Source organism: Cercospora beticola, chromosome 5 (assembly GCF_033473495.1).
Source record: "Cercospora beticola chromosome 5, complete sequence".
Lineage (NCBI taxonomy): Eukaryota > Fungi > Ascomycota > Dothideomycetes > Mycosphaerellales > Mycosphaerellaceae > Cercospora > Cercospora beticola.
Window position 1 is genome coordinate 227,668 of NC_088939.1, and position 26,346 is coordinate 254,013.

Below are 26,346 nucleotides of genomic sequence, written 5' to 3' on the forward strand. Positions count from 1 at the left end.
TTTCACTCTACGGTGCTATGAAGCGAAGAAAAACACGCCTCCAATCTGCAATCACTCGAACTCAACATAAACCAAGGGCGTAGTATACCCAGCAATCTCTCCTTTTTGCGCCTCATCATTTTTGGTGTACGTAATGTACATTTCATTCTTGGTTGAACTTCTCGGCACCATATCTGGATGTGCCTGGACAGAATATGCTCCGAGAGCATGATTGCCACGAGGGCCTATCTCCCATGTCAGCATCACTCCACCCTTATTCCGTACTCGGTACTCCCTTACCTGTGTAGATTTGCACAGCCTGTGACCAAGGTCCTTGGGGCTCAGGCGCAGTACAGACATACGTCTCAGCACCTGGGAAGATATCACCTCCAATCCAGGTGTAAGCATTCCAATGCTTGTTGAAGAAATACGTGCCTTGGCCTCCGGCATTCGCATTCTGGATCTCGACTCCATCTTGGCCAAGCTTTGGCATATCCCGTGTCCATTGACCGTGGACCCAGTACTCATACGCACCACGATCCTCCACTTCATGAGGTTGGACGCGAGCCAGCGCGGTCTTGTGGTCCCATTGTCCCCACAGCCAGGCATATCCATTGTGGACAAGCGTTCCGTAGGCACCGTACGCGATCTCGCCTTGCCTCCAGAATTGCTCAGCTACGATCTTGGTCTTGGGCAGACTATCTCGGCCATGGAAGCGAGAAGGATGATACTCCGTCTTGTAGAGTATGGTCGAAGGGTTCTCCGTCTCTACGCCAAGACTTTGATTGATATGAGCTGCAGGTACCCAAGTATATGCCGTAATATTCCCATCACTAGTCTCGGACGTCACGAGAGGTGGCTGATTAGGCCACAGCGCAATTCGCGTCCCATCGTCCCTGTTGCCCGCCGGCGAATGACAAAGATGTTTACCAGGCGACGGGAAAAAGCTCTCATCGTGGCCATTCTTTCCATATTGTCGGAGAACAACAGAGTTGAGTGGATCTCTGCCACGCTCGATTTTTGGCCTTCCGTCGGACTCGTAGTCGGACCAAGAAGCTGTACTGGTTATGATCGGGAGCATATTGACGCTGCCATCAGAGTTACACAACTGAGTATCGCGGTAAGTCCATAAGAGCCGATCGCCAAATCGTACAGAACCTCCGCTGTCGCGATTGAGACTTGGGTCGCCGACCAAGCCTAAGAGTTCGGGTTCACGTTTCGTTTTGGGGATGATAGGCCCAGAGCCCGGATTTGCTTGTACCGGTTGATCTTGACCTTGAGGAGGGCCGGCTGATTGTCCTTGTGGTGCGTTGGGTGGAGGATTGCCTTGAATGGGTTGCTGCTGTCCAGGATAGTTCGAAGATGAAGCCGTGCCTTGAGAGTTGCGTTTGTCTAATGCTGTATTTCAATCAGTACTTACACTTCTGGCTGACGAAGTTCATTCACATACCAGCTCGGCCTTGGTCGATGGCACTGGACAGACGCTTCTTCCATTTGTCCATGATTTACCAAATACTCGGCGTGATTCTGAGTCGTTGGATCTCTAGTGCTTGAAAATCAAGGTAGTTCCAAGGGTGTGACGTTGAGTTCTCGACTCGACAATAGTCAACAGCAGTTGCGCAACGAGATAATATAGATGGATGAGCAAGAATCCGGGCACATGCACGTTTGGAGGAGCCGCGGTCTTCAATCAATATACAGCATACGTCAGCGGGGAATGGTGACATTGGCGTACAGTAGTGGCAGAGCTTACCCAAGTTTCTCGACACCACACCTCTGGTTGATGCAATGAAGGGCCGCCGCATCTGGCAAGAGATTTCACAATAGTATTGATTCGAAGCGTGTGTGATTCTGACTCTGCCTGAATTGCTCTACTCTACATAAGTGTCACGCACACCAGATACCTGCTATCCCCTACAATGTCTTCAAGTATGCTCTGAACTTGCACGGGTCGACCAACTGTGCGCTTCTTAAAATCCTTCAGGCTTGCAAATTCCGAGCACAACGACCTGAGCCCGCTGTTCAAGCTGTAGAACGCCACATGAGCCATCAAGTCGTTGGATTTGGCGTGATAGGTATTCCCCTCATGCGTGACATTAGAGGGCGAGGTCTGCATACGATGCATCGGCATGGATTCTCAGGATCGCGAACGTAAAGGTAATCGAGCACTTTGTCAATGCCTCCGCTGTCTGCCAGCCGAATGATGTCTCTCATGGATGTTGCGAGAGAGTGATATCTCTTCCAGCAATGGAATTTGAGAAGTCTGCCTCCACGTGCGCTCTGATCAGAGGTTCGATTGATGGTCCACTGCACAGGTCCTCCAGACCTTGATAGTATTGCCCGCGAGAGGCACATGCGCAAGTCGTAGCTTTCGTTTGGTTGGAACATGATCTCGAAATCTCGGAGAGTTTCGGATATGCTGCTACACACAGCTCGAAGAGTAGTCGGCAGTGCACGCAAATCTTGCAGGCTATGGATTGTGAGTGAACTTAAGGAGGCCGGCAGAGTCGTTACTAGCTCAGAGTGCCCATCGGCTGTGGTCCGACGTGCACCGTGAAGGAGGAGAGTTTCGTCAATAGTCAACGAAGTCAGACATGCGAAGTTGCTTAGGCCGTGCGCGAAGACTCTTGACTCATTTGTTGGATAGAGCAGTACTGTAGTCGTCCTCGAGTCACGTAAGCTGAGCGTCTTCAAGCTCGAGCGATGTTGTTTTAATGCCGCGAGAAGTGCGCATGGGTTGACAACATGACCCTGTCGTCGAGACCAGCTGATCGACACCCTGTCCAAAGCTCTACAGCTCATGATCAACCGAGAAATATCTCGCCCGTTCAAGAGACATTTCCGTAGACTCAGTTGGAAGATACTGGAGGCTGGAGGCGGATTTGGCCATGGATTGTCGTCAAACACAGATCTGATCGCAGTCCCGACGAAGGTAGTGACTCTCGGTCGCTGCATCACCGGTAACAATGCGGTTTGAAACGTAGGACCAGGGCCCTGCCGCTTGCTTCCAATAATATGAACTTCAGACAAATTCAAGTACTTGACGGTCTGCGTGCTTGGTGGTGGTGTTGAAAGCATCGAGTTGAACATTCGTGTCATATCAGGACAACTGCGGCATTGCTCCGTCTCTTCATTGTGAGGAGGATCAACGAAACATACCAGGGTCCTGATTCTGTTGGTCAGCGCGGCGAGCATGACTATTTCCCATGTCCGACAACTGCTTCTCGGGTTGAATGTAGCGTCGGCCATGGCGAATCTCACTCCCTGCCCGAAATTTTGCTCGGTCGCTTCCCAGCAGATCTCAAGTCGATCGAGCGGCATGCACGGCGACATGCCATGGACAGGGCGCAGAAGTAGAACTTGGACGAAATTTGCAAGTTGTGGGGATCTGCTCAAGGTGCAAAGCAGTTGCTGAATCTTCCCTCCAAGTTCTGGGGTTCTGATGAACTTGTACAGATGAGACTGACCGATGGGCAATAAGGTCCGAGAAGTGCGACTAATTGCTCCGAAGGTTGCGATGCGCTGCTTGTATGCTCGAGGTGACCGATCATGAAGTGGTGGCCCAGCTAGGTCGACTATGCGGTCCAACACCTCGTTTGGCAGTGATTCCAGTGCACTTAACATGGCCGGGGCACTTGACATGGCAGTGAGTATCCAGGCAGATGTTGATAGCAGAGGTCAAAGGCTCAGGCGTGTTCTCCGACACATTTAAAAGCCGAAGATCAACATTCCCAAAGGTTCCAGAAGTGTGTTGAGCACAAACATTTCAGCTGCACCCTTTCAGAGACACGAACGCAAAAGCCTACGAGCAACTGGTACATTCGTCAAGCTGCCAGGACATCCACGCTGGGTGTTACTGCTGCTACGGATTGTGGAGAGCAAGAGCGAGGGGATTCTCCCATCATGCGTTCGTGAGAGACCAGGACCAATAGCCAAGAACAGTAGGCTTGAATTTGAGCTTCTTGATGGTCTCGGAGAGCGAGAAAAATGGAAGAACGTTCCACTGATTCTCTTGCTGCATGTGAAGCTCATGTAGTCGATATCTGCCAATGCATACAACTGAGTCGAGCTGGAACCAGGGTTTGGCTGTCGCTGCCTCTGCGACTCGAGCCAGAATCGAAGGTGCCAAATGCGCAAGACGAATGCTGAGCGGACAGGCGCGTGCTGTGGAGATCAATTCTCACCGGCCCTCGACGCCGTACCAAGGCTAATAGCCACTCAAAAGCGTCCTCTTCCTCACCATATCGATATCCCTCGGATCTCTCTCCCATACCCCTAGCTCTGCCAAACTCACCCAAGACACCTCAAAGTTCTCATCGCTCCCTCCAGTTCCAACGCGCTTGGTCCGGAGCGGGACTTTGGCCGCGTGAGCGCTCAAATCCCCTCTGCCGTAAATTTCGACCAGTTTCGTGAGCTTGGGAATGAGAATCTGCTGAACGGCGCTGATCTGGTACATTGTGCAGCGCACATCGCGAAGTAGGGTGAGGGATTGTTTGTCCAGGCTTTTCAGGAAGACGTGCGTACAAGTGACGGTGTGGCTGATTTGTCGGTCAGCTGGATTTGCTGTTTGACATTGCTCGGGAGTACTCACGATGTGAAAGTGTTGCTGCCATAAACAATTGCAAGAGCTTCGGTGCGCACTTGCTGATTGACTGCGGCTAATGCTGGAAGTCGTGGGAGAACTGCTTCATGATCTTGATACGCGGGGTCGTTCTGTTGATAAGGAGACTTGGCTTGGCCAACGGTCCTGGAAAGGCTGATGAGTTGATTGTGGGCGATCACAAGCTCGAATACGCGGTTGCGCAGCTCAGCAGGGAGATGCAAGAAGCCTGTCATGTCGATGCCGAAAAGTGTGTTTGTTTGCTGAAGTGGCAGTTCCTGCGAAGTCTTGTTGTGAGGGACGTGGCGTGGGTCTTGTTCGTGGTCGGGCGATGTCGGAGCCCCGAAATCGGTCGTCTGCTGAGACGTCACGCACGCCTGCTGCAAGCCACGAAAAGTGCAGGTAACGGTGCGTAGAAGCTATCCGCCTGTAAGCGTATTAGTGATACAGAATACAAGTCTCTCCATGGCGGCCCAATAGTTTGACTGTGGCTTCTCCGTGACGAGTGGCCTGACTCCGACACAAACAACAAGAGCATCTGATACCTGGCTACGTGTAAAGCTCGTCGTCCTCACGTTCGATGTGTGTGCCAGCAGGATGCCTTCTTCTCTTGGCTGCTTTGCCTTGACCTGCAGCCCAGCCGCCACGTATGCCATCGTAGTCATCGACATTGTTCCAGCTGATCCAGACATCGTCCGCTTCTCCCTCGACAGTGATTGGAACGAGTGCTACGTCCCGGCGAAGCCCTTCTGCATTGCGTGCATTCAAGTCTTGCAGTGCTCGGTGCACGAATCCCATGTGACTTAGCTTGCTGGAGAGTCGGACTGATCCTGGCTCCAGAGATCTCAAGTACTCTCTGGGCAACTGGCGTAGGAACTACAAGATGTCAACTGTGTGCAGCTCCCACCAGTGACCGTTCTCGTCATACCTTGATCAACGGTGTGTGGAAGATGCATTCAAATGTGTTTTCACTGTAGTACACACGCAGGGCTTCCTGTTGATAGTGAAATACTGTTTCTGCTGGCGCACCCGAAAGGCAGGACATCTTGCTCACGTCTGGTTCTTTGATATAAGGCCACTGCAGCGAAAGCTCGATTGGCAGATCAGATGTTGTGATTGCTGCAATCTCCGCGTCTATTTCTGCAGATCGAGTGAAGCGAGACTCTACGCGATTCATGGTGTCAACTTCAACATCCATTGGCGTGGGTTGAGCGGCATCCGCAGTGGGTTGAACTGATGAGCTGCCGAAAACGATCTGCACAGGTGGGCCTTCGGACGATGGGTTGTTGCTAGCTGGTTGTTGGAGCTCTCTACTCGCGCTGGAATTGTTCTCTGACCGTGTAGATATGGCAATTCCATCTCCTCCGAGGTGCGGCCTTTGCCTCATGCGTTCATCTTTGTGATTTGAAGGGGTTGGGGCTTTCGGCGCATGAGTTCTCAGACTTCCTGTGCCAGTCCGAGCGGCGTGGCGGCCAGTATGCGGAAGGGAGCGCTTGCGGTAATTCTCGGTCGAGGCGCTGCGAGCGGACAACGTGGCCTCCCGCATCGTCTCGAGACCGAGCTCCGCCCAGTCCTCGTTGTCCGTTTCGCCATCGTTCGTGTCGGAATCTCTATCCAGGTCGTTATCGAGCGACATCTTCTCATCAAAGCGTCGTTTCTTGCGTCCGGTGTGCATGTGGCCAATTTTGCGGCTGATGGCATCTGCCTGCGCCATCATGAGAGCCGCTGGTGGAGTCGGCATTTTGCCTGTGGATCGGTCTGTCAGTTGGCGGATGTTGACGAGCGGAAGAAGTCACATTTCCGTTGCGGAGGGAGGTTTCAGCAAGCGGCAGTCGCGACTGTAGAAAAGTCTCCACACACCTGCAAGCACCCGACGCGAAAAAACGCGTAAAGCAAACAAGTCACATTTTCCTACAGCAAGAGCACTCGGCTCGCTTGCTGACTCCAAACGCCACGCTAAACCTCGTCATGTTCATCTCAGTCGTGCTTCATCATCGCGCAACGCGTGATATCCTCGTCCTCATCCAAGCGTCTTCATTTTCTTCTTCTTCCCCGCCTTCTCGCCGTTCTTCTTCTGCGAGAACTCCCGCCAACTTCCAATGCGCTGATCTCTCGTCTTCTCCCAATCCTGTTCGTGCTCCCGCTTTCGCTTGCGTTCTGCCAGCTCAGCTTCTTCCTGCTTCTTCTGACGCCCCTCATCTTGCATCTGCGCCTTCAGCTGTCGTTGCCGGCGGAGCTCGTTATCTGCCAGAACCCATTTCACTTTGTCCTTCCATGCCTTCATGAAATCAATGTCTGGATCTTTCACCTCCTCGCTATCGACTGTGAGCTTCTTCTCGCGAATCAGAAGCATTCGGGCATCGGCGATCGCCTCGTCGAGCTTCGCACGTTCCTTTTCGTCGAGGAGCGCTTGGTAAGCTTTGGCCAATCGGTCGAAGGCGTCTTGCGCGTAGGGGTTTTTGGTTTTGTCAGGATGTATCAGAAGCGACTTCTTCCTGTACGTCTTCTTGATGTCCTCGTCCGGCACGCCTGGCTGGAGGTCGAGTACATCGTATGCGTTGGCGCGAAAAGCGTTCTTGATGCGCTCGATCTCTGAGTCCTATTGCTTGTCAGTACACCAGATTCGTAGTGAGCTGGACGTCAAGTAACAGCGTCATGGCTGGACTAATTAGCCCCTCTGTGGTCTTTGCGAACGTACCTTGTCAAATTCCTTCGAGTCTTTCTCCAGGTTGGCGAGAAAGGCAGCATCTTCCAACTCCTGCTGCTTCTCAAGCTCTTTCAGACTCTTCTCTGGCTCCGGTCCTTTCGTCTCCGACATGGTGGACGTGCTGGGCTAGATGCTGAAGTGATTGTGCGAATCAGAGAGTGTTCTTCGAGGTTGCGCTGGAGGCGAGAGCTCGACTACAAGGGTTCGCGCTAGCGCAAACTCTAATTGCGATTGCGGATTTTTCGGACATAACTTTCTCTGTCCCAAGCGATTTCTGCTGTACGATCAGGCCTCTGTTCGAGGGCACGCGACTTGACGCCACGCTGAGTGCAGGCAGCTTGGTGCTCACGACTGCCACTGCGGGACTATGGCACCTATACTCACCGGGCGCACGAAGCCCACCAAGCCCAAGAAGCAAGCTCGAGGGCAGAAGAGGAAGAGAGATGATGTCGATGTCGAGACTCTGGAGGCTGCTGTCAAGGAACTGGATCCCAAAAGCAGCAAAATCGAGACCTTCGCCGATCTACCGCTGTCCGAACCGACGAAAGCTGGTCTGAAATCATCTCACTTCAGCACACTCACCGATATCCAGTCGAAGGCGATTCCGTTGGCATTGAAAGGGCGCGATATCCTTGGAGCTGCGAAGACAGGTAGTGGAAAGACACTGGCATTCATTGTCCCCGTTCTCGAGAACCTGTACAGAGCGCAATGTGTCGGAGCCGATGCAGGGCTGGGTGCCCTTATCATCACTCCCACGAGAGAGCTCGCGATCCAGATCTTCGAGGTGCTTCGGAAAGTGGGAGGGAAAGGACATCTCTTCTCAGCTGGGCTGGTAATCGGAGGAAAGAGCGTTAGAGATGAGGCGGATGCTATGTTGAGGATGAACATTCTGGTCTGTACGCCTGGGCGGATAAAGCAGCACCTGGAGCAGACAGCAGGATTCAATGCGGATAACCTGCAGATGCTGGTCCTTGATGAGGCGGACAGAATTATGGATATGGGCTTCCAGCATGCCGTCGATGCGATCATCGAATATCTGCCAAAGCAGCGGCAGACCATGTTATTCAGCGCAACGCAGAGCAAGAGAGTGTCTGATCTGGCACGGTTGTCGCTCAAGGATCCAGAGTACATTTCTGTTCATGAGGCAGCCTCCTCAGCCACTCCAGCGACGCTTCAGCAGAACTACGTTATTACACCCCTCTCCGAGAAATTGGACACGCTCTGGTCATTCATACAATCAGCGAAGAAAAGCAAGATCATTGTGTTCCTGTCCGCGACAAAGCAGGTACGTTTTGTATACCAAGCCTTCCGGCACATGCAGCCTGGTATTCCACTTCTGCATCTCTACGGAAGAATGAAAGAGACGACGCGTTTGGAGACCACTGAGAAGTTCTCGAGGGCCAAGCATAGCTGTCTCTTCACCACCGATGTTGTTGCGCGAGGACTGGACTTTCCGGCTGTTGATTGGGTAGTGCAAGTTGACTGCCCGGAAGATGCAGACACCTACATTCACCGCGTCGGACGTACAGCACGATACGAGCGGAATGGACGTGCAGTGCTCTTCCTGGACCCCAGCGAGGAGGAAGGCATGCTCACTCGACTGGAACAAAAGAAGGTGCCAATTGAGCGCATCAACGTAAAACAAAAGAAGCAGCAAAGTATCAAAGACCAGTTGCAAAACATGTGCTTCCAAGATCCGCATCTCAAGCAGTTGGCTATGAAGGCATTCGTGGCGTATGTCAAAAGTATACACATTCAGAAGGACAAGGAAACGTTCAACCTGCAAAACTATAAGCTTGACGAGTGGGCGACCAGTATGGGTCTTCTGAATGCTCCACGAATCAAATTCCTCAAAGCCGACCCCGAAGAACAGAAACGCAAGAAGAACGAATCGCGGCAAGCCAGAATTCAAAGCGAGGATGAGGATGAGGACTCCGATGATGAGGAGGATCACAAAGCGAAGAAGAAGGATGGCGTTCGAACCAAATATGATCGCATGTTCGAGCGGCAGAACCAGGACATCTTGGCAGAGCATACTCGCAAGCTTCTGCGCGACGACGACTTTGATATCAACAGGCTGGACGGAGAACAATTATCAGACGACGATCTGTTTGCTGTCAAGAAACGTATACCAGTAGACGCAGACGAGTCGGACGCTGCTTCTTCGACTGATGAGGAGGAAGAGGACGTCGCGGGAGTGAGAAAGGTCAACATTCCAGGTGCCAAGAATCCAATCGTACTGGACTCTAAGCGTCGTGAGAAACTTCTCAAATCAAAGAAGAAGCTCACGAAACTCAAAGACAAGGGTCAAAAGCTGGTCTTCGATGATGAGGGTAATGCTCATCAACTCTACGAGCTTGAGAATGAGGAAGATTTCCGTGCCAAGGGTGAAGCCGAGGAGCAACGGAAACGCTTCTTGGAGAAGGAGGCAGAACGTGCTGCTCAGGCGGATGTCGAGGATAAGGCGCTTGCGAAGGAGAAGAGGAGAGCCAAGAGGGAGAAGAGGAAGGAGAAGGAGAAGGCTGCAGCGATTGGAGCACAGAGTGATGATGATGAAAGTGATGATGGAGGGGCTCCGCTGGAGGACGCGAGGGATGATTTTGCCAAATTCCTCGGTGATATTCAGTCGAGCGGAGGTGAGAGCGAGGACGAAAGCGATGCGGAAAGTGAGCGGCCGCAGAAGAAGCCTAAGTGGTTCCAAGAGAAGGGACGTCGGAAAGACCTCGATGATCAAGAGATGGAGATTGAGTCGTTCGGAGACCTGGAAGCTGCTGCTGCTGCTGCTCTTCAAGGATGATACTAAGATCAGCTCGCAGAGATACTGGGCGCCGATTGTTCACACACACCTAATGTATAGACCTAGGCAGACGGCTACAGGCAAGGAGGAGAAAAGCGCTGTCAAACAGATCTCCGAGATCCGTTTGCATTTTCTCCACTTTCACAACTCAGTACGATGCTCCTTCTGCAACCTGCTCCAGTGTCAAGGACTTCCCGTACGCGAAGCACGGCCTCTCAACAAATGCGAATATCATCTCCATGCCGCTCCAGTTCTTCTGACTGCCGAATCAGCTCTCGGCAAAAGATATGTCATCGGATCTGTCGTTCAATCAGGTGTCTTTGCTATCTGCTAATCTTACTCTCACGCATATCCAAACGAATGTGTCTCTTATCGCGAAGGGAGATCCCTACAAGCACTCCCACTACCAAGTCATCTCCAACATCAATGCCACCAAGCCAAACCAAACTATCCAACATCCACATTACGCCGAAACTCTGGCCATCCACCGCACAATTCCAACTTTTTCAATTTGCTTGCAGCGAATAATTCTTCCCAAACAAAAGCAAAATCCACGATCTGGGGTCAGCCCCAGAGCACAGCACCTTTACCTGTTTTTTTTTAGGCAATTGCAATCGCAACGCCTTCCATCACAACAGAGCACCCCTCAAAGCCCCAACAACCCTCCCAGACCTAATCCCAATAACCCGCCACCCCCAGCAGTAGCAGTGGGCGGTGCGGCGCCTACGACATAAGCAGCCGTATATCCAGACATTGCATACGGGCACCTCGAACCACCACCCACGATCTCCATACACAAACCCGAAGTGTAATACAATCCAGTGCAAGTCCCAGTACATTGAGCAATGCAAGATGCCAAATTCGTGGTTGCAGCTCCAGTCCCGGAGTACGTCGCTGTAGCTCCACAGTGCGCGGCATTGCAAGTCATTTCAAATGCTCGGTTGTTGAGAGTTGTGATGGCGGAATTTGCTGCTGGGCAGACTGTTGGTGCAGGAGTAGGCTGGACAGATGGGCCAGGAGATTGGGGCGGACTGGCTGCAATGGTAGAGGTGAGTACTGCCGGAATTCTTGAGGTCGTGAAGGACGATGGCTGAGTTGCAGACGACGTGGGAAGTGGTAAAGATGCGACGGATACTGGGCTAGATGCGCTGACCGCTGCAGAAACTGCTAGTGAAGCTGAAATGGCCGGTTGCAAAGAGGACGCAACAGATGCGCTGACCGCCGCAGAGCCTGACAATGCAGCTGGATCAACTGATTGCGAAGAGGACGCAACTTCTACCGAAGCAGTCGCGCTCGCCGTCACGGAGTCTGATGCGGAGATTGAAATTGGAGTAGCAGGTTGCGGAGTTGAAGCAGCTGACACTGAATCAGATAGGCTAGCCGCCGGAGAGTCTGATGTTGGAGCTGAAAGATCCGTTTCAGAAGACGAGGCAACTGGTACTGCGACAGATACGCTAGGGACCGAAGTGTCTGGGTCTGTGACTGGCACTTGTGAAGAAGACACAACGTTTGTCGAGCTCAGTGTGTCCGCTGGAGACTCTGGGATCAAGGTCGGATCAGCCGCTTCCGAAGAGAATGTACCAAGCGTCGAGCTCAATATCTCCGTCGAAGAGTCTGAAATCGAGGCTGAACCAGCCACCTGTGAAGAAGACACAACGATCGTCGAGCTCAGTGATTCCGCCAGAGAATCTGATGTTGAGACCTCGACGTCAACCTGGAAAGAGGACGCAATGAGTGTCGAGCTCGATATGACGGCCGGAGAGTCCGAAATCGTAACTGGGGTAGCCGCCAGTTCAGAAGACACAGCAATCGTTGAGCTCAATATTTCCGCCGAAGAGTCTGAAATCGAGGCTGGAACAGCTGCTTGCGAAGACGAGGCATCAGTGGTCGAGCTGAGTACTGCTGTTTCGGAATCTGGAATCGAGACCGGAATAGCCGTCTGTGAGGAAGATTCAACAGATGTCGAGCTCACTATTTCCGCTGGATAGTCTGATGTCGAGACTGAGATATCAGCTTGTGAAGATGAAGCAACAATTGTCGAGCTCAATGTTGCCGTGGGAGAGTCTGGAACCGAGACTGGAACAGCGGCTTGCGAAGAGGAAGCACCAAGTGTCGAGCTCAAAGTCGCCACAGGCAATGAGTCCACCGTCGTCGTAACTTGCACCTCACTTCCGCTCCCCACACTCGACACCTCGATCTCAAGCGGCGTGGTTGTCGCAGGCACAGCAGAAGCACCAGGCTGCCCCGTAAAATTATATCCCGTAACCCTCACATAAGCCGATGCCTCATCTCCCCAATCTCTCCAACCAGGCTGTGTCAGCAGTGGCGCAACCATTAAGATCCTGCAATAGCATTCTCCATCGTTATATCCGAAACCCAGACACTCGGAGCCAAATGTCTCACACGATAGAGCACAGTCATCTATGCCGCACTTGCCCCATTTCGTATCACCGCCGCTCTCTGAGCTGTCGATCAGCATGTAAGGGCCGCCATAATTGTAGACATCACCGTTCCAGAATGTAGTTTTAATTGGGCAAGCGGCATCGGACAATACGCCAGTTGCGGGCTCACAGGTGGGAGTAGCGGGAGCATTGGTGACAGTGGCTCGCCAGTTGGGAGGAGCTCCAGATTGCTGCGCGGAGGTAGAACTGATCCAGGCCAGGGGCAGAAGTGTGTAGTCCATATTGATGTTAAATTAGGAGGCGATGGCCTGTACCAAGGGTATCCAGGATGCTGTACGCCTCAAAGGTAGCGCCCTGGTCGAGCTGGAAGTACTGCGCAGTGAGTCCATTTAGGCACGTGCGTGTGCATGCATTCTTCTACTGCGCATAACACGAAAGTCGGGCTCGGCTGGCCGTGAGAATTTCACGCAAGGGATATGAGCTTGATCTGCCCGGCAAGGCCGATATGTTATGCGAGCACTGTGCCGATTCCGTGTGCGCATAACATCAGGTGCTTGCTGGGTAGCATCCCATAGTGCCGGTATAATACCCACTGTCGCTATTGGCAGGTCAGAGCGTCGTGTCGCATACCGAAGTTGATGAATGCCTGTGATACCGTCAGTCTCCATAGAGACGAATCTTGGCTACAGAATATGGCGTCAGGGAATGTCATCTTGTGTCTGCAACCTATCTCGGAGTCCAAGAAGGCATCATCTCCATTGGGCGCTGCCTCAAACGCCGCTGACCGGAGATGAAAAAGCAGAGCGCATACGCTACCACAAAGCAATACAGTAAGAATGTCCAATTCATATCTGCAGCGCTTGAACTGTGCATGGTAGGCCAAAAAGACCAGAAGAATGCCCAGACCGAGTACACTACTGCGATGACGTTGATCCAGATGCCAGCTCTACCAAGTGACCAGCTAGCGCGTGGAAGGCCGTCTCCTTGAAGACGTCTGCGGATCAAACACCCAATCACAATAATGTAGGTCGTCATTAGCGTTGCGACTGCCAATCCCATCATAGTGTTGAGCGGTGCGGTCGTTGCGATAGTGACGAGAATCAGGACGAGGGCGAAGAATACGCTCGAATAGATGGCGTTGAGGGGGACCTGCAGTCTTGCGTCGACTCTTCCGAACCACGGTGCCGAATAGAGTGCTCTGTCTCGCCTAAACAGCGTCAGCTTTGTAGCTTGAATCGCTGTCCACCAGAACTGACCCAAACGCGAAGAGATGGCGAGACGTCGTCACCATAGTGCTGACAGCAATCATAAAGAGTAGAGACATGACCACGACCAAGAAGCCGGTGGTGGCAGCGTCAGATTGTAGCGCCATAGACAGAACTGAAGCAAAAGGAACAATGGCTTCTGCTGTGGCCTCGAGATCCGAGACGTTGAATGCATAGGTCAGTAGTAGCAGAAGGGTGCCTGGAAGGTTCGCAAGATAGCTCCAGAGCATGCATCTTGGAAGCACAGTCTCTGGCTCCTCGACTTCTTCCGAGATGTGTACTGTGGCCTCACTTCCCAGGACTGTGAAGAAAGCAGGAATTTGTCCTACTAACACACCAAGGACTGGAGACGGCTAGCCACCACCATTGTCCGTGCAGTTGAAGAACACATCCGCGACAGATTGCTTCGGGGCCAGAACCCAGAGGGAAACGACGATAGGCACCAGAGCGTAGACATGGCAGATGGCAAACAACCCCTCGGCGACCGAGAGATGGCTCGCTGCAAGCGCGTTGAACGCTGACACAACGATGAGGACTCCAAAAGTGAGGAGGTTGCGCTGCCAGCGTGTGGGAGAAAAGTCATCATGGTTGATCTCGACAAGTGCCAGAACGACGCCGGCCAAGATGTAGCATATTGCAGTGAGTCTTGCCTGCCATCCGATCGAGCAGAGCGATCCGGTGAAATACGAGAGGACCTGTTGGTATCGTGGAGGAGCGAATGCTGACGCCCAGCGGTACTGCCCACCCGTGGGAACCATAGAGCTAATCTCTGCCAGGGAAAGCACGATGAACAGTTGGCCGACGTGCGCGAAGATGGTAGACCAGACGAGACCGGGCAGGCCGCCATTGAAGAGTATGTTGGAGTTGCCAGAAAGGAGCACCTCCTAGGTGCCGGTGACGAGAGATGTGAAGCCGATGGTGGAGACCAGGCGGAAGCTGTGCTGCATCTCTCGCTTGCGACTGACTGGTTCAACGGGGCGGAAGTCCATGGAGAGGCGCGCAGGACGACGCTTGGTAGAGAAGATGAACTCATCACTGCTTGGAGTATCTGGTGTCCGTGGCTTAGGGAAGTCGCTGGCGTGGGCGATCGGAAGATGAGGGCGTAGGGTGAGTGTTGAAGCTTCTGATTGCATGTTGAAGTATGTGGGTGTGGGCGTGATATCGATGAGGGAGGAAAAGCAAGTAGTTTCAGAGCTGTATGGAGACAGCTAAGTCTCACAGCTGCCGCGTCTTCGTGACTTCCCGCAACGCGAATGCAACGCTGCTGCCTCTTCGGCTTCGATGGCGACCGGATTGTTGCGAGTCGGCATCTCCAAGCACTCCATCCACGTTCGTCTTCCCGTGCAGACGCCTACACTCTGGCCGAGAACACGCATCCACCTTGAGCGCGATGCGTCTCCATGTCCGGACTCGATATTCCTAGCGCAGCCGCATACATCGCCATCACCTGCTCCGTTGCTATTGTCTGGACCACCTTCACCTTCCTCATCCGCGCCTTTCTGCGTACGAAAGTCAACGGTCCCTTTGGTGCTGATGACACTGCATGTTTGGCTGCGACTGTAGGTGTCGCGCTTTGAGTTTCGTTGGTGATGAGTTGTTGACACCAGCAGATTCTCGGCGTCGCGCAATCTATTACGACACTCGTAGCGATCCACTTTGGCCTGGGATATCATGCTTACGCCCTCTCTATGTTCAGTTTCGAACGAGTTTTCCTCTGCACCTGGATCGCAGAACAGCTGTACATCCTGTCCGAGGGAGCTGCGCTGCTCTCAATCTCTTTCCTGATCCGGCGTATAACTTTGTTGCGAGAGCACCATCGGATCTGCTTTGCAGTCGCATACCTGACAGTGATCTGGGCACTGTCTTCATGGCTACTCCACATATTCAAATGCCCCCTTCCTCGACCATGGGACATTCTGAATGCGGATAAGTGCCTCGATCGTATTGCGGTCCGTTTAAGCATTACGATTTCCGCAGCGCTCCTGGAAGTGACGAACGTCATCATCGCGATATACGTCGTCTAGAATGTGCAGATGTCGCGGCGCCCCAAGATTGCTGTCATGGTCGCTTTCCTGCTGCGGCTCCTGGTACTTCCAACCATGTTCCTCCGGTTTAACTTCTTCGCCAGTGCGGTGCATGAGGACGATGAGACCTACGTTCGAACAGACGTGACGATAATCACCCAGGTCGCAATGCATTTGAGCATCATCTTGGCCACAGTCCCCTGCGCGAAGCCCTTCTTCGTAATCTTTGAAGGCGGAGTTTTCCAGTCTCCAAACGATCAGCGCAGCAGGAGAACTATCTCGAACCTCAGCAGCGGGTGGAGGACACGAACCGGCGATGGCCAGCGATCAGACTCCAATGCGGCGCTGGAACGAGCAGAGCGAGCGGCCTTGCGACCGACCTAGGATCGACGTAGCACATTCGCGAGACCGAGCATATCAGCACTTGAGTCTCCACTGAGAGCTCCAACGTTGGAGCGTCCGTTGAAGAGAGTATCTCTGAAGCTCCCGCCACTGACGTGGAATCGGAGGAGGACATTCGCGAAGGAAGAAGGTCCTGCCCCACCACCGGATGCATGCCAGTATCATAAGCCATCCACGTCGAGCAAGTCCGATCCGCGGTCCAAGTCCTCCAGCAGCCATAGCTCGCGCACACGCTTGCAGCAGTATGCTGCTGAGAATTCATCAAGACCTGAATACATGAATCGAGGGGAAAGTCACAATTCTGACCGGACCATTGGCCGCGATAGCCAACGCACCAGGAACATTCTGGCACCCATCTTGCGTCCAGACCAAGGAGAGACAACCACGATTATCGCGCATGACCCAGATGCTTTGAGAACGGGGTTGGCGGCCACCACCGCCGATCGCGAGGGCGTGCATGAAGAACTAGCAAGTGGGGTCATTGAGCTGAGGACGGAAGTGGTCGTCACCTATGAAGATGCCGAGCATTCGAAGCCACAGCACAAGAATTCTGTAGGGCCAAAAGAGCGGAAACCTGTTGCATCGTAAAGTCTTGACCATCTAGCAAGTGTTTATACGTACTCAGCACATGTACAGGATGTCGCATTTCGCGAGTTGTTCGCTCCCGGCAATCTCATTACTTCATTCATGGTCCGGACTGACCGACTGTCTTCATGTTCATGTATCCTTGTCGCTCCCAGCGTCGTCGTCCTCTCCTTCCACCTGCACTCTCTTCCCTTCAACACCCTTCTCCACCTCTGCAACCAGAGTCTCCATGTACTCCTTATCCTTACCCACCAACGTCACAGTATTCCGACTCTTACCCCATCGTGGATAACTCCCCACCTTGATCCCCTTACTCTCCACCTTTTGAGACAGCTCTGTCAAGTATTCCGCCACCGCACTCTCTGCCAGCGGCGTCGAGAACAATATCCTATGCACTCCCTTCCCCTCAGGATCCACAAGTCGAGGCAAAATCCTCGGCTTCAGCCCTTGCAATAACTTCTCAAACAGCCTCGGAATCCCAGGCAAAATATGCACATTCCCATTAACAACCGAAATCGGAACCCACAGATCCTCTGCCGTAAAAACGACCTGATCCTCATCCGGCAAGTTCTTATCATACGGCAACTGTATCATCCTCAACTTCGCCCTTCGTGCAGGAGAATCCACATCCCAGCTAAAATCTTTCTGACTCGGATGTGGTCGTGATAGAGCTTTCATTTTCGTGTAAGCTTCTTCGTGGAGGACTAAGGGGAGATCGAAAGCTTTGGCGATGGAAGCGTAGGTGATATCGTCGTGGGTGGGACCAATTCCACCGGATGTGACGACGAAGTCGTAGGTGTGGGACATGCGGCGGGCGGCTTCCACGATTTCGGATTCATCGTCGGCGATGACTTCGACGCGTTTGAGGGCTATGCCGAGGGAGAAGCAGAATTTGGCCAAGTAGGCGGAGTTGGTGTCGACGGTCTGTGGGGGGTTCACGAGGGCTGGGTTTAGCGGGGGGTCTTTTCAGCTTGGGTCGAGGCTGGTTTTTGGGATGGAGGATGAAAGACTCACCTTGCCGCCGAGGACTTCATCGCCTATGATTAGGCATGCTGCTGTGTGGATTTGTCGTTTGCTTCGTTCGGCTGCCATTGTGCGTGACGTCAAGATGGAGCTGGTTGTTCGAGCTGCGGAGTTGTGGAGGTAGTTGGGGAGTGGTCGCGAAAGATGGCGAGCGAGTTGATTTACTCGAGAAAACATGGATGGGGAGAGAGTCCAATGGCAAAGATGTGAAGTGAAGGAAAGGAGAGCGACATTGCGAAAGGAAGGTCCAAAGTGATGTTGTCACTGTTTACGGGTTTAACGTGGGGTCGATCTTCGAGCCTCACTCACGCCCACCTGCATCGACTGGGATGACCTGCCTGGAACACACCTGCACACCTGCAGCCTTCCACTGAACGCTATTCGAGAACACGACTAACACCGCCAAAATGGTAAGCTCATACACATGGTGCTTTCATCCACGCATTCTGACAAGCACCACAGTCCTCCGAATCGCGCCTCTACACCATCTCGACCGAGACCAAAGACAAACTACGCAAATTCCGCCTAGGGACATCTCGTGCCAAAGATCCTCAAGCAGTCATATGTGCGTACTATCCAGTACACTGATCGCTCTGGAAACAAAACCAGCAGCCGTCTCTTTCTGCATCCGCGACGAGCCTCACTGATAATCTCCCCCCGCCAGAAGACCACATCAACAAATCCAACATGGAAATCTGCCCCGAAGACACCCAAATCTACACAAACATGCAAGAACTCGCCGACGAGCTACCCGATAACACTCCACGATATATCTTGCTGAGTTATCCCTTGACACTGGTTCGTACAAAACCCCTCGGCCTTCCCCTCTTCAGCTCTGAGCTGTTCATCTGGCTTCCACGCTGATTGTTGTGTAGTCCTCCGGCCGCCTCTCAGTCCCCTACGTCCTGATAAACTACCTCCCACCAACCTGCAGCGCCGAAAACCGCATGCTGTACGCCGGAGCGAAAGAGTTGATTCGTAGTACATCGGAAGCTGGGAGGTTGATTGAGATTGATTCGGCGGAGGAGTTGGAGGAGATAGAAGAGGTTTTGAAGGGGGAGGATTAAGCAGAAAGGAGATATGATGCTATGATTGAGGAATGATGTGCTCTCAGTGGCATACAAGGCCATGTGGAAGAGGGTATGAATGGGGTCGCGAACGGCCAGGATTAGTCGGGCTCGGCGTACGAATGGAGGAAATGCATAACTGAAAGAGTCGACGTCACGCCATGACTGCGCAGGTCAGTGTGGATATGAGCAGGGAGGCATAGATGTTCGAATGATCGATGCAGTTGTGAATGAAGTGGGAGGAAGCATCAGTTTCTCGATTTTCACTTGACGAACTCGTTCTACATCATTCATTCGGTGCTAGCCTCACGGTTCTGGGGCGACTCGAGCACGTCAACTCGAGAAATCGCATAGAAAGCGGTCGCATACGCCAATGAAGCTTTGCGACAAGGACAAAAGATCAACGGAAGAAGTAGGGCACATCTCACTGTTCTCCATGCAATCTGTGTGTAAAAGTGTTGCGTCTGTGCATAGTAGTGGAAAGAAAGAAGTTTTCGGTTGAATAAGATACTAATGCGCCAAATTGCGTATGGGCCTGTCGTCCTGTTGTAATGCTGCAATCGTTGTTGTTGGGAAAAGGATGATTTTGTCTCATGCATTACAAAGACCATAAAGAAGACTTATGAAGGTGGTTAATGAGAGGCTCTTTTGTGGTTCTCGCGATGAGTGAGGTGATGTTTTCTGGCGTTGGTTGAATGATTGGGGCCCTGGGGTATGTGGTTAAAGTCGTAAGTGACAAGCAGCAGAACCTGGTCCATCTGCTCTTCCCGCTGCTCCGGTGGTTGTCTTTTGGTAGAATGGGCTTGTCATGATCGCACACGCGCCGGAATCCATGCCTCTGCCGCGCGCACTCGGTGTGTGCAGGGCGTCTCGTTGTCGCCCCTCTTTCTCTGCTCCTGAGGTACCCAATGCTGCAGTTCTCGATTCGTCTTGTCTTCTCCCAGTTCCGGTCATCCCCGTTCCCCGCTTATGCACGATACTGTCGCTGTGTGAATATCGCATCGCATATTGCAGCACACTCCACATCTTTCGTGTTTCAGGCACGAACGGCGCAGTCTACATGACTGTGCATTTCCCACAGCACCCAGCGTCTTGCTCCTGATCCACTTGGAACTCATCCTTGGGCTTGCTGCCCGAACCACCGCCACCGGGGTATCCCGACATGTCCTTGTTGTATTTCCTGATTTCGCGCACGATGTCGTAAAAGGCGTTCTCCACATTGATCCTCGACTTGGCGGATGTCTCGATGAATTTGCAGCCAAACTGTCGTGCGAGTTGTCTGCCCTCTGTGGTTGGATGCATGGTTAGCAAATATTCCGCATTGTGCAAGCTCGTATGCAGGTACACTATGTTTCACCGCGTGCACGTATATAGTGTCGTCGTGCACTTGTTTATTCCTCCGCCGCTGTACGCCGAACAAAAAGAGATAACGGGCATGCATACCTTCTGTGCTCACTTGTCGCTCGTGCTCCAGATCGCACTTGTTGCCCACGACGATGATGGGGAAGTAGTCCTTGTCCTTGACGCGCAGTATTTGTTGCTGGAATGTCACCATCTCTTCAAAGCTTTGCCGTGATGTGATGCTGTAGACCAATAGGAATCCCTCTCCTGTCCGCATGTATTGTTCGCGCATGGCCGAGTATTCCTCCTGTCCGGCGGTGTCGAGCACATCGAGGAGGGCGACTTCATCGTCGATCACGCATTGCTTGCGGTAGGAGTCTGTCAGACGGGAGGTGTCAGTGTATGGAGCTCAATGGCAGTGCGCAATGCCAGGTCGGTGAAGGCGTGTCCGCGGCGGCTGGACGGGGGCGAGATACCTTCGATGGTCGGATCATACTCGTCGACGAAATGCGATTGGATGAGTTGGATGGTCAGACAGGACTTTCCCACACCACCTCCACCGACTACCACCAGCTTGTATTCCCGGAGGAACTGCGACATGACTGTCAGTAGGCTGCACAGGGCCGAGCTTTGCGGCGCCGCGTAGGGAGCACAGAGAGGCGGCGCGTGCGAACAGGGCAACGGAGGGTTGTTGGAAGGGATGCAGCAGCAGCAGTGGGAGGGAGTGGAGTGCGGCGTACTTTGGATGCCATCTCGAAGGAGCAGAACCAGCAGCAGGCGTTGTGTGCCTTGGTCGTGCGCTATGCAGCGGCGGGATTTGAGTCGCGGGAAGCCGGTACCGTGGCGACGCAGATAGTGTGTGCAGTGAGCGGTCGGGGGGATCCAAGAAGCACGAGATGCGCCTTCGGCTCGGCGAGCTGCTGCAATGTGATGACGCCGATCGCCAGGCGAGGGAACGTGTGGGTGGGTGGGTGTGATGAGAGGAGCGGCCAGCCAGCCAGCGGAGCGGGACGCAGGTCAACGCGCGAGTCGTCACGTTCCGTTGGCAGCGGGTGCGGAATGGCGACGATGTGACAGCAACGACGAGGCGTGCGCGGCGACGGTGCGGTGGTGGAGGGCGACGAGGTGGCCGGCGGAGGACAGCGAGTACAGCGACAGGAATGCGTGCGTGCCGTGCTACACCCAGCAAAATCGCCCAAGCGCCGTCAATCGCTGTGAGCGCGCTCCACTCGGCGGGTGCGTGGTGAGTTCTGGCGTCGTTCTAGCGAACCCACCGTGCTTGTTCAATCAAATGGTCCAACCTCACCACCCAACCTGTTCATCTACTCCTCCCAGCTAGCTCTGTCCTCGTTATTGTCGCCTCCCGTCCCCTTTTCTACTCATCTCCTCTACGCCACACATCACCTCGCTGCCTCTTCTCTCGGGACAAATGACCATCTGCGATAGCTCTCCCCCGAGGCGCCCTCCGATGATTTCATCACCACATGTCTGACGGCGCGCGCGAAAAGCCTCCGCCGTTCCAGAGCAGACATGATCGACAACGCTACCGGCTTGTATTTTCCACGAACAGACACAACCCGGCTCCATACGCACAAGCTGCTCTCCTGCTTGTCGAATCGCGCCCAGCTCCCTACTGCACCTCCTCGCCATGCCCTGTGCCACGACTGAATAGAGCGCCCGCCGCCAGCCAATGGACTGCAACGACGCGCTGGCATGCACGACACTGCGCGCGCTCATGAGACAACTGTTCCAAGCGCGTGAAGCTATAGCACCTGCTCTCCCACCTATATCACCCACCGGTGTCGGCTCAATGGCGTCGTGGGCAGGAGACTTTGGCTGCATGGTCGATGCCCTCCCCGATCGCAGCCACAGCAGCCTCTGACTCGGACAGCCGAGCTTGCAATGCACTCACGCACGCTTGACGCCTCGCATTTCTGCTGGTTCACGGGCATCGATCCAACTGACGCCAACTACTGACCTGCAGCTGCCATTGCAACTCAAAATTGCTGTGTGAACCTGAGGTTGATCTTTTCATCACGTGACCCACGCATGATGCGTAGCTGCCCGACGTTGGCAGACAGCTGCCAGCACAACTGCTGCCCCCCAGACACAACATTTTCCCCACGAGGCCATAGCTTCTGCGATAGCGTCCACGGCTGCAAGTCGGCTCACGGACCGTCACTCTACACCATGTGGTGCACATGGCCCCCTGCAGCCGGACAAAAAACTGCATGCAGACACGAACCACAGGAGCCGGCATGGAATAGATCTCGTTGATTTGCTACAATCTTGATTGTCTATGGCTTGATCGCTTATCACCCACATGCCCAGCACTGCATGCTGAACATGTTCTCGCTGTTGGTGACCATGGGTTTCACAGCAGGTGAGGGTGTGGTCGGATGAGATCCCAGTGGACGATCGAGGGGTTCGCCGCAGACGACGGGTACGAGAGCTTCGCGGATGCCATCCAGGCGAATGCTTCTGCATGTGAAGGATTGCGAACCCCCGAACTGCCATCTATGCTAGTCTGCAGAAGCGAGACCAACACGCCACCAACATGCGCAGGGTCGCTAAGATGATCAAATGGCACAGCGAACCCACACACGCAGAATCCATTGGACTCAGCAATAAATGGTAATCGTGAGTATCAGATGTGCACGCCTCCAGCAGAGCAACAATTTCTCACTACAACCACCAATGCTTATACAGACCCCGTTGGGCCATCAATGCTTTGTCTCGGTCGAAATTTGCGCTTTGTCCAACATTGCAACGTTGTCTCGGCGGCGCCCCATTGCTGGAGCTCCACCCATATTGGAGCAGAGACCTGCGAGCAGAACAATTTGAGCCTCGCTCATTTGGAACTGCGCACCGCGCCGGCATATGGCGTACTTGAATGCCAATTCCGCTCAACTGCAACTCGCCCAGAGCAAAGTCTTTCTGCAAGCAAAATGGATATTCTGCAAGGTAGGATGTCGAATTCCAGAAGCCTATTGGGACTTCACCTGTCGACAGGCTGCCACTCGACTCAGACATCTTGAGATTGAACATTTCATGCCGAGCCTTGACCCAGACCAGCTCTTCTACACGAGATCCGGCACGCGAATCTCGAGGCGTCTGTATCATAGGCAATAATAGCTGACCACTTGAGGCCCATCATGGCGCAATATGCTGACAAGGTATCGTAGAGTCTCATAGACGATTATTGATTCAATTCTATTAGTCCACTGCCAAGCTTTGCAAGAATGCGCGACGGGTGTGGCTGCCTGGTGCAATCACCACAAGACAATGGAGCGGCGTATCTTTCAGACTTCTCTGCACAAGCGCTCGAACCCGGAACAGCTGCAGACGGCTTGAGGCTTGCGAGGTCAATGGGCATTGCCGGAAACTACAAGACATTACACAAGCTCAATGTACCGAATCCGACAAGTGAAGCCTGCAGATCTCACTAGCAGTGTCCCTATACGCGTCAAACATGCCGTAAGGCAACGCGAGATTGCCAGATTAAATGCATCAATTATTTGTCCTAGATGCGCTGCTCTGCAATGGCTTCCCGACGACGTTTTATGCATCATTCTTGAATTCGTAAACTGTGGGAGCGAGGACCATCTTTCAGATGCCAATCGATATAAGTCTGGTCGAAAAAACGTGCAACACTTATCCATGGTCAACAAGCGTTTTCGACGCTTCTTCGAACCTCATCTCTTTCGGAGCATCTCGTCTCGACGCGAGTGGACGGCGGAGAAGTTTACACGCGCGATCAAGGTTCTTTCACACTCACACATCGCACCTTACGTTCAACAAATCCGCATCGACGTCTCTTTTCCCCGAACCCCACGCAGCAACAACACATATTCCGACATTGCAACCCTCGGACCTCTAATCCCCAAACTCCTCTCAAAACTACCAAACCTCTCCACCCTCACTCTAGAAACCGCTCTCGACACCGCAGCAACCCCCCGCACCTCCATCCTAGAAACCAACATTCCCATCCTCCACACCCTCACCCACCTAAAAATCCCCATCGAACTAGACTGTCTCCTCCCCTTCTGCCCAAAACTCACCCACCTGGATATCCAAAACCTCCGCTCAGACGACTCCATCTCCCCCTTATTCCCCTACAGATCCAGCTCCCAACTCCTCTACATCTTCTTCACCAGATCCTCCCCTCACCTCCACAAACTTCAACATTTCAGTCTCGCAACATATTGGGATGAACTCCTCCTCCGAAGAGTTTTGACTACGATGCCGAATTTGATCAGTTTGGGAATGTATGATCAGTGGTATCGGGAAAAAATTCTCCAAGGTACTAGAAGTTCTGGCTGAGTTTGGGAATTTGAACAGGTTGGGGGTGATTAGTGCTTTGAGGCTTGAGGGGTTTATTGAGCCTGTTGAGGGGGAGGGGGGTACGGTGGGGTGTGTGGAGCATGATGAGATGTGTGGATGTCATAAGGCGCAGGCGGCGATGGTGATGTGTTTTAGGGAGTTGGAGGGGTTGGAGGAGGTGAGAATTGGGGATGATTTTCGGGGGTGGGTTGTTGGTGGTGGAGGAAGGGAACGGGTACTTCAGTGGGAGACTGGAGTGTGGATTGGTGAGAAATGGGTGAGAACTGAAGCGGAATATGAGCTGAGGATTCCGCCTTGGGGCAGCCTAATATATGGGATGGGGTGTGGGCATTGGGAGGGAATGGAGCCGACGAGGGGGAGGTACATTTTGAGGGAAAGTGATGCCTCCGATTGAAGTCTAGTGGTAGACAGCGTGGAAATACGAGAATTGAACATCTCGCTGCGGCGACACATTCCCATCGCCAGGAAACAATATCGCGCTTCAATTTCGCCCATAAGCCCGGTGGTGGTTCGCATTGCTTCGGTATGTCGAACGAGTTCATGAAACGGAGCTCTCTGGTGTCACTCCTCGTTCCCGAGTCGCCTGGGTCCCGTTCGCCATGGATCGGTGCCTGGGCCACAAGCGGAGTTTCTCCTAGCATGATGAAGACCATTGTCTAGATCCTTGAGATGCGCTGCATTTCCACCAAAGCGATTCGCTTCGTCCAATGTCGCTTCTCATTCATGTCCACTACGAAACTCTTCAATACCGCACCACGGAACGCCTCGCTGCGGAACCATTGTGACCAGCTGATACAGTATGTTACAAGCCGACCTGGCCACACCCACTCATGCTCATTAGATCGTCGTCTCTTCACCATCTTCGCGCTGTCTGCCCACGTCTTCTAATTCATCACAGCGCCTTCCTCTCCACCTTCCGCCCCACTTCTCCAGGCTCTTAGATTCGCTCGATGCTGCGCGCTTAGACCTGCTCGGCACCCCAACCAGCATCCGCATCCCTCATATTCGCAGGTGGTTCGATGCTTGGTGTAAACTCGAGCACGACGTACGCGATACCGACGAAGACGACAAGCGCACCGCTGAGGTACTTCCACCTAGATTGATCGTCAGAATGCGCTGGCAGGAGTGAAGGATTATGATGTGACTGTACCATCTGTCGCCCATCTGGATACAGCCAACAAAGATGTAGACTGCGCGAGTTATGTCAGTGCTTTGCTTCTTCTTGTTTTCCCAGCCAGCCCGGCCGGCATTCAGCTCGATTTCTCTTACAAATTCCGCGTCCAATAAATGAGAACATGAAAGAAGCATATCGTGCGACCTGAGGTGGGATCTGGAATTCTGCACAGGAGATTGTCAGCGCGGGTTTCGAGATCGAATGTGCGTGATCGCGTGTTGGGTATCATACCGAGACCAGCCGTTGCTATAAGAGAACAGAATCCATTAGCATTTGATCCTCGTATTCAATGATAAATCTCTCCTCGAACTTACCCAGTCCAAAGATCCAGAGGTATACGGCGAGAATGATTCCTTGCCTGTCGCATCGCATGAGTATCCCGTGTCCCCATCATCAGGAAGTGAATGCGCAAAGCCATCTTACACTGTGATCCCAGGCCAGAACTGTCCAACACCTCCCAGAATGATGAAAATACCCACGGCCAAGTTCACGATTCGGCTACACAATCCCCAGTCAGCAGTATTCTTCTTCCAGCCAGCTGGATTTCGCGCCAGTGGTTGTAGTGGACTGACAAGATATCTGAGAAGTCCATCTTTGCGCGATCGTCGGGGTGAAAGGCACTGTTGGCGCTGTTGA

General features: G+C 53.1%; 12 protein-coding genes across 12 annotated transcripts; 4 read left to right on the forward strand and 8 right to left on the reverse strand.

Moving 5' to 3' along the window:
- Positions 1–51: 51 nt before the first annotated feature.
- RHO25_007335 (uncharacterized protein) lies at positions 52–1,481 on the reverse strand (the record flags this gene model as incomplete). The annotated part of the gene is made up of 3 exons (XM_023599525.2): positions 52–224; positions 280–1,377; positions 1,430–1,481. 3 exons carry the CDS (start codon positions 1,479–1,481, stop codon positions 52–54), a joined length of 1,323 nt encoding a protein of 440 aa, XP_023449731.1.
- Positions 1,482–4,186: 2,705 nt separating this feature from the next.
- On the reverse strand, positions 4,187–4,815 carry RHO25_007336 (uncharacterized protein; the record flags this gene model as incomplete). The annotated part of the gene is made up of 2 exons (XM_023599527.2): positions 4,187–4,517; positions 4,571–4,815. The coding sequence occupies 2 exons, from the start codon at positions 4,813–4,815 to the stop codon at positions 4,187–4,189; spliced, it is 576 nt and encodes a 191-aa protein (XP_023449733.1).
- A 313-nt stretch (positions 4,816–5,128) lies between these two features.
- On the reverse strand, positions 5,129–6,320 carry RHO25_007337 (uncharacterized protein; the record flags this gene model as incomplete). The annotated part of the gene is made up of 2 exons (XM_023599528.2): positions 5,129–5,455; positions 5,508–6,320. The coding sequence occupies 2 exons, from the start codon at positions 6,318–6,320 to the stop codon at positions 5,129–5,131; spliced, it is 1,140 nt and encodes a 379-aa protein (XP_023449734.1).
- Positions 6,321–6,599: 279 nt separating this feature from the next.
- RHO25_007338 (uncharacterized protein) lies at positions 6,600–7,397 on the reverse strand (the record flags this gene model as incomplete). The annotated part of the gene is made up of 2 exons (XM_023599529.2): positions 6,600–7,178; positions 7,278–7,397. The coding sequence occupies 2 exons, from the start codon at positions 7,395–7,397 to the stop codon at positions 6,600–6,602; spliced, it is 699 nt and encodes a 232-aa protein (XP_023449737.1).
- A 256-nt stretch (positions 7,398–7,653) lies between these two features.
- DBP4 (ATP-dependent RNA helicase dbp4) lies at positions 7,654–10,083 on the forward strand (the record flags this gene model as incomplete). Its single annotated transcript, XM_023599530.2, has 1 exon — positions 7,654–10,083. One exon carries the CDS (start codon positions 7,654–7,656, stop codon positions 10,081–10,083), a length of 2,430 nt encoding a protein of 809 aa, XP_023449738.1.
- An 845-nt stretch (positions 10,084–10,928) lies between these two features.
- On the forward strand, positions 10,929–12,071 carry RHO25_007340 (uncharacterized protein; the record flags this gene model as incomplete). The annotated part of the gene is made up of 3 exons (XM_023599531.1): positions 10,929–10,969; positions 11,101–11,132; positions 11,185–12,071. 3 exons carry the CDS (start codon positions 10,929–10,931, stop codon positions 12,069–12,071), a joined length of 960 nt encoding a protein of 319 aa, XP_023448648.1.
- A 1,140-nt stretch (positions 12,072–13,211) lies between these two features.
- Positions 13,212–14,883, reverse strand: RHO25_007341 (uncharacterized protein; the record flags this gene model as incomplete). Its single annotated transcript, XM_023599532.1, has 4 exons — positions 13,212–13,692; positions 13,742–14,051; positions 14,112–14,634; positions 14,716–14,883. 4 exons carry the CDS (start codon positions 14,881–14,883, stop codon positions 13,212–13,214), a joined length of 1,482 nt encoding a protein of 493 aa, XP_023448646.1.
- Positions 14,884–15,849: 966 nt separating this feature from the next.
- On the forward strand, positions 15,850–16,158 carry RHO25_007342 (uncharacterized protein; the record flags this gene model as incomplete). Its single annotated transcript, XM_065602934.1, has 1 exon — positions 15,850–16,158. The coding sequence occupies one exon, from the start codon at positions 15,850–15,852 to the stop codon at positions 16,156–16,158; it is 309 nt and encodes a 102-aa protein (XP_065459006.1).
- Positions 16,159–16,893: 735 nt separating this feature from the next.
- Positions 16,894–17,961, reverse strand: RHO25_007343 (uncharacterized protein; the record flags this gene model as incomplete). The annotated part of the gene is made up of 2 exons (XM_023599533.2): positions 16,894–17,685; positions 17,776–17,961. 2 exons carry the CDS (start codon positions 17,959–17,961, stop codon positions 16,894–16,896), a joined length of 978 nt encoding a protein of 325 aa, XP_023448624.1.
- A 230-nt stretch (positions 17,962–18,191) lies between these two features.
- On the forward strand, positions 18,192–18,851 carry RHO25_007344 (uncharacterized protein; the record flags this gene model as incomplete). The annotated part of the gene is made up of 4 exons (XM_065602935.1): positions 18,192–18,194; positions 18,247–18,349; positions 18,452–18,582; positions 18,660–18,851. 4 exons carry the CDS (start codon positions 18,192–18,194, stop codon positions 18,849–18,851), a joined length of 429 nt encoding a protein of 142 aa, XP_065459007.1.
- A 1,056-nt stretch (positions 18,852–19,907) lies between these two features.
- Positions 19,908–20,944, reverse strand: RHO25_007345 (uncharacterized protein; the record flags this gene model as incomplete). The annotated part of the gene is made up of 4 exons (XM_023599535.2): positions 19,908–20,137; positions 20,295–20,570; positions 20,669–20,783; positions 20,933–20,944. 4 exons carry the CDS (start codon positions 20,942–20,944, stop codon positions 19,908–19,910), a joined length of 633 nt encoding a protein of 210 aa, XP_023449179.1.
- Positions 20,945–25,497: 4,553 nt separating this feature from the next.
- On the reverse strand, positions 25,498–26,302 carry RHO25_007346 (uncharacterized protein; the record flags this gene model as incomplete). Its single annotated transcript, XM_065602936.1, has 6 exons — positions 25,498–25,630; positions 25,687–25,726; positions 25,806–25,874; positions 26,025–26,068; positions 26,134–26,208; positions 26,283–26,302. 6 exons carry the CDS (start codon positions 26,300–26,302, stop codon positions 25,498–25,500), a joined length of 381 nt encoding a protein of 126 aa, XP_065459008.1.
- Between the last annotated feature and the right edge of the window lie 44 nt (positions 26,303–26,346).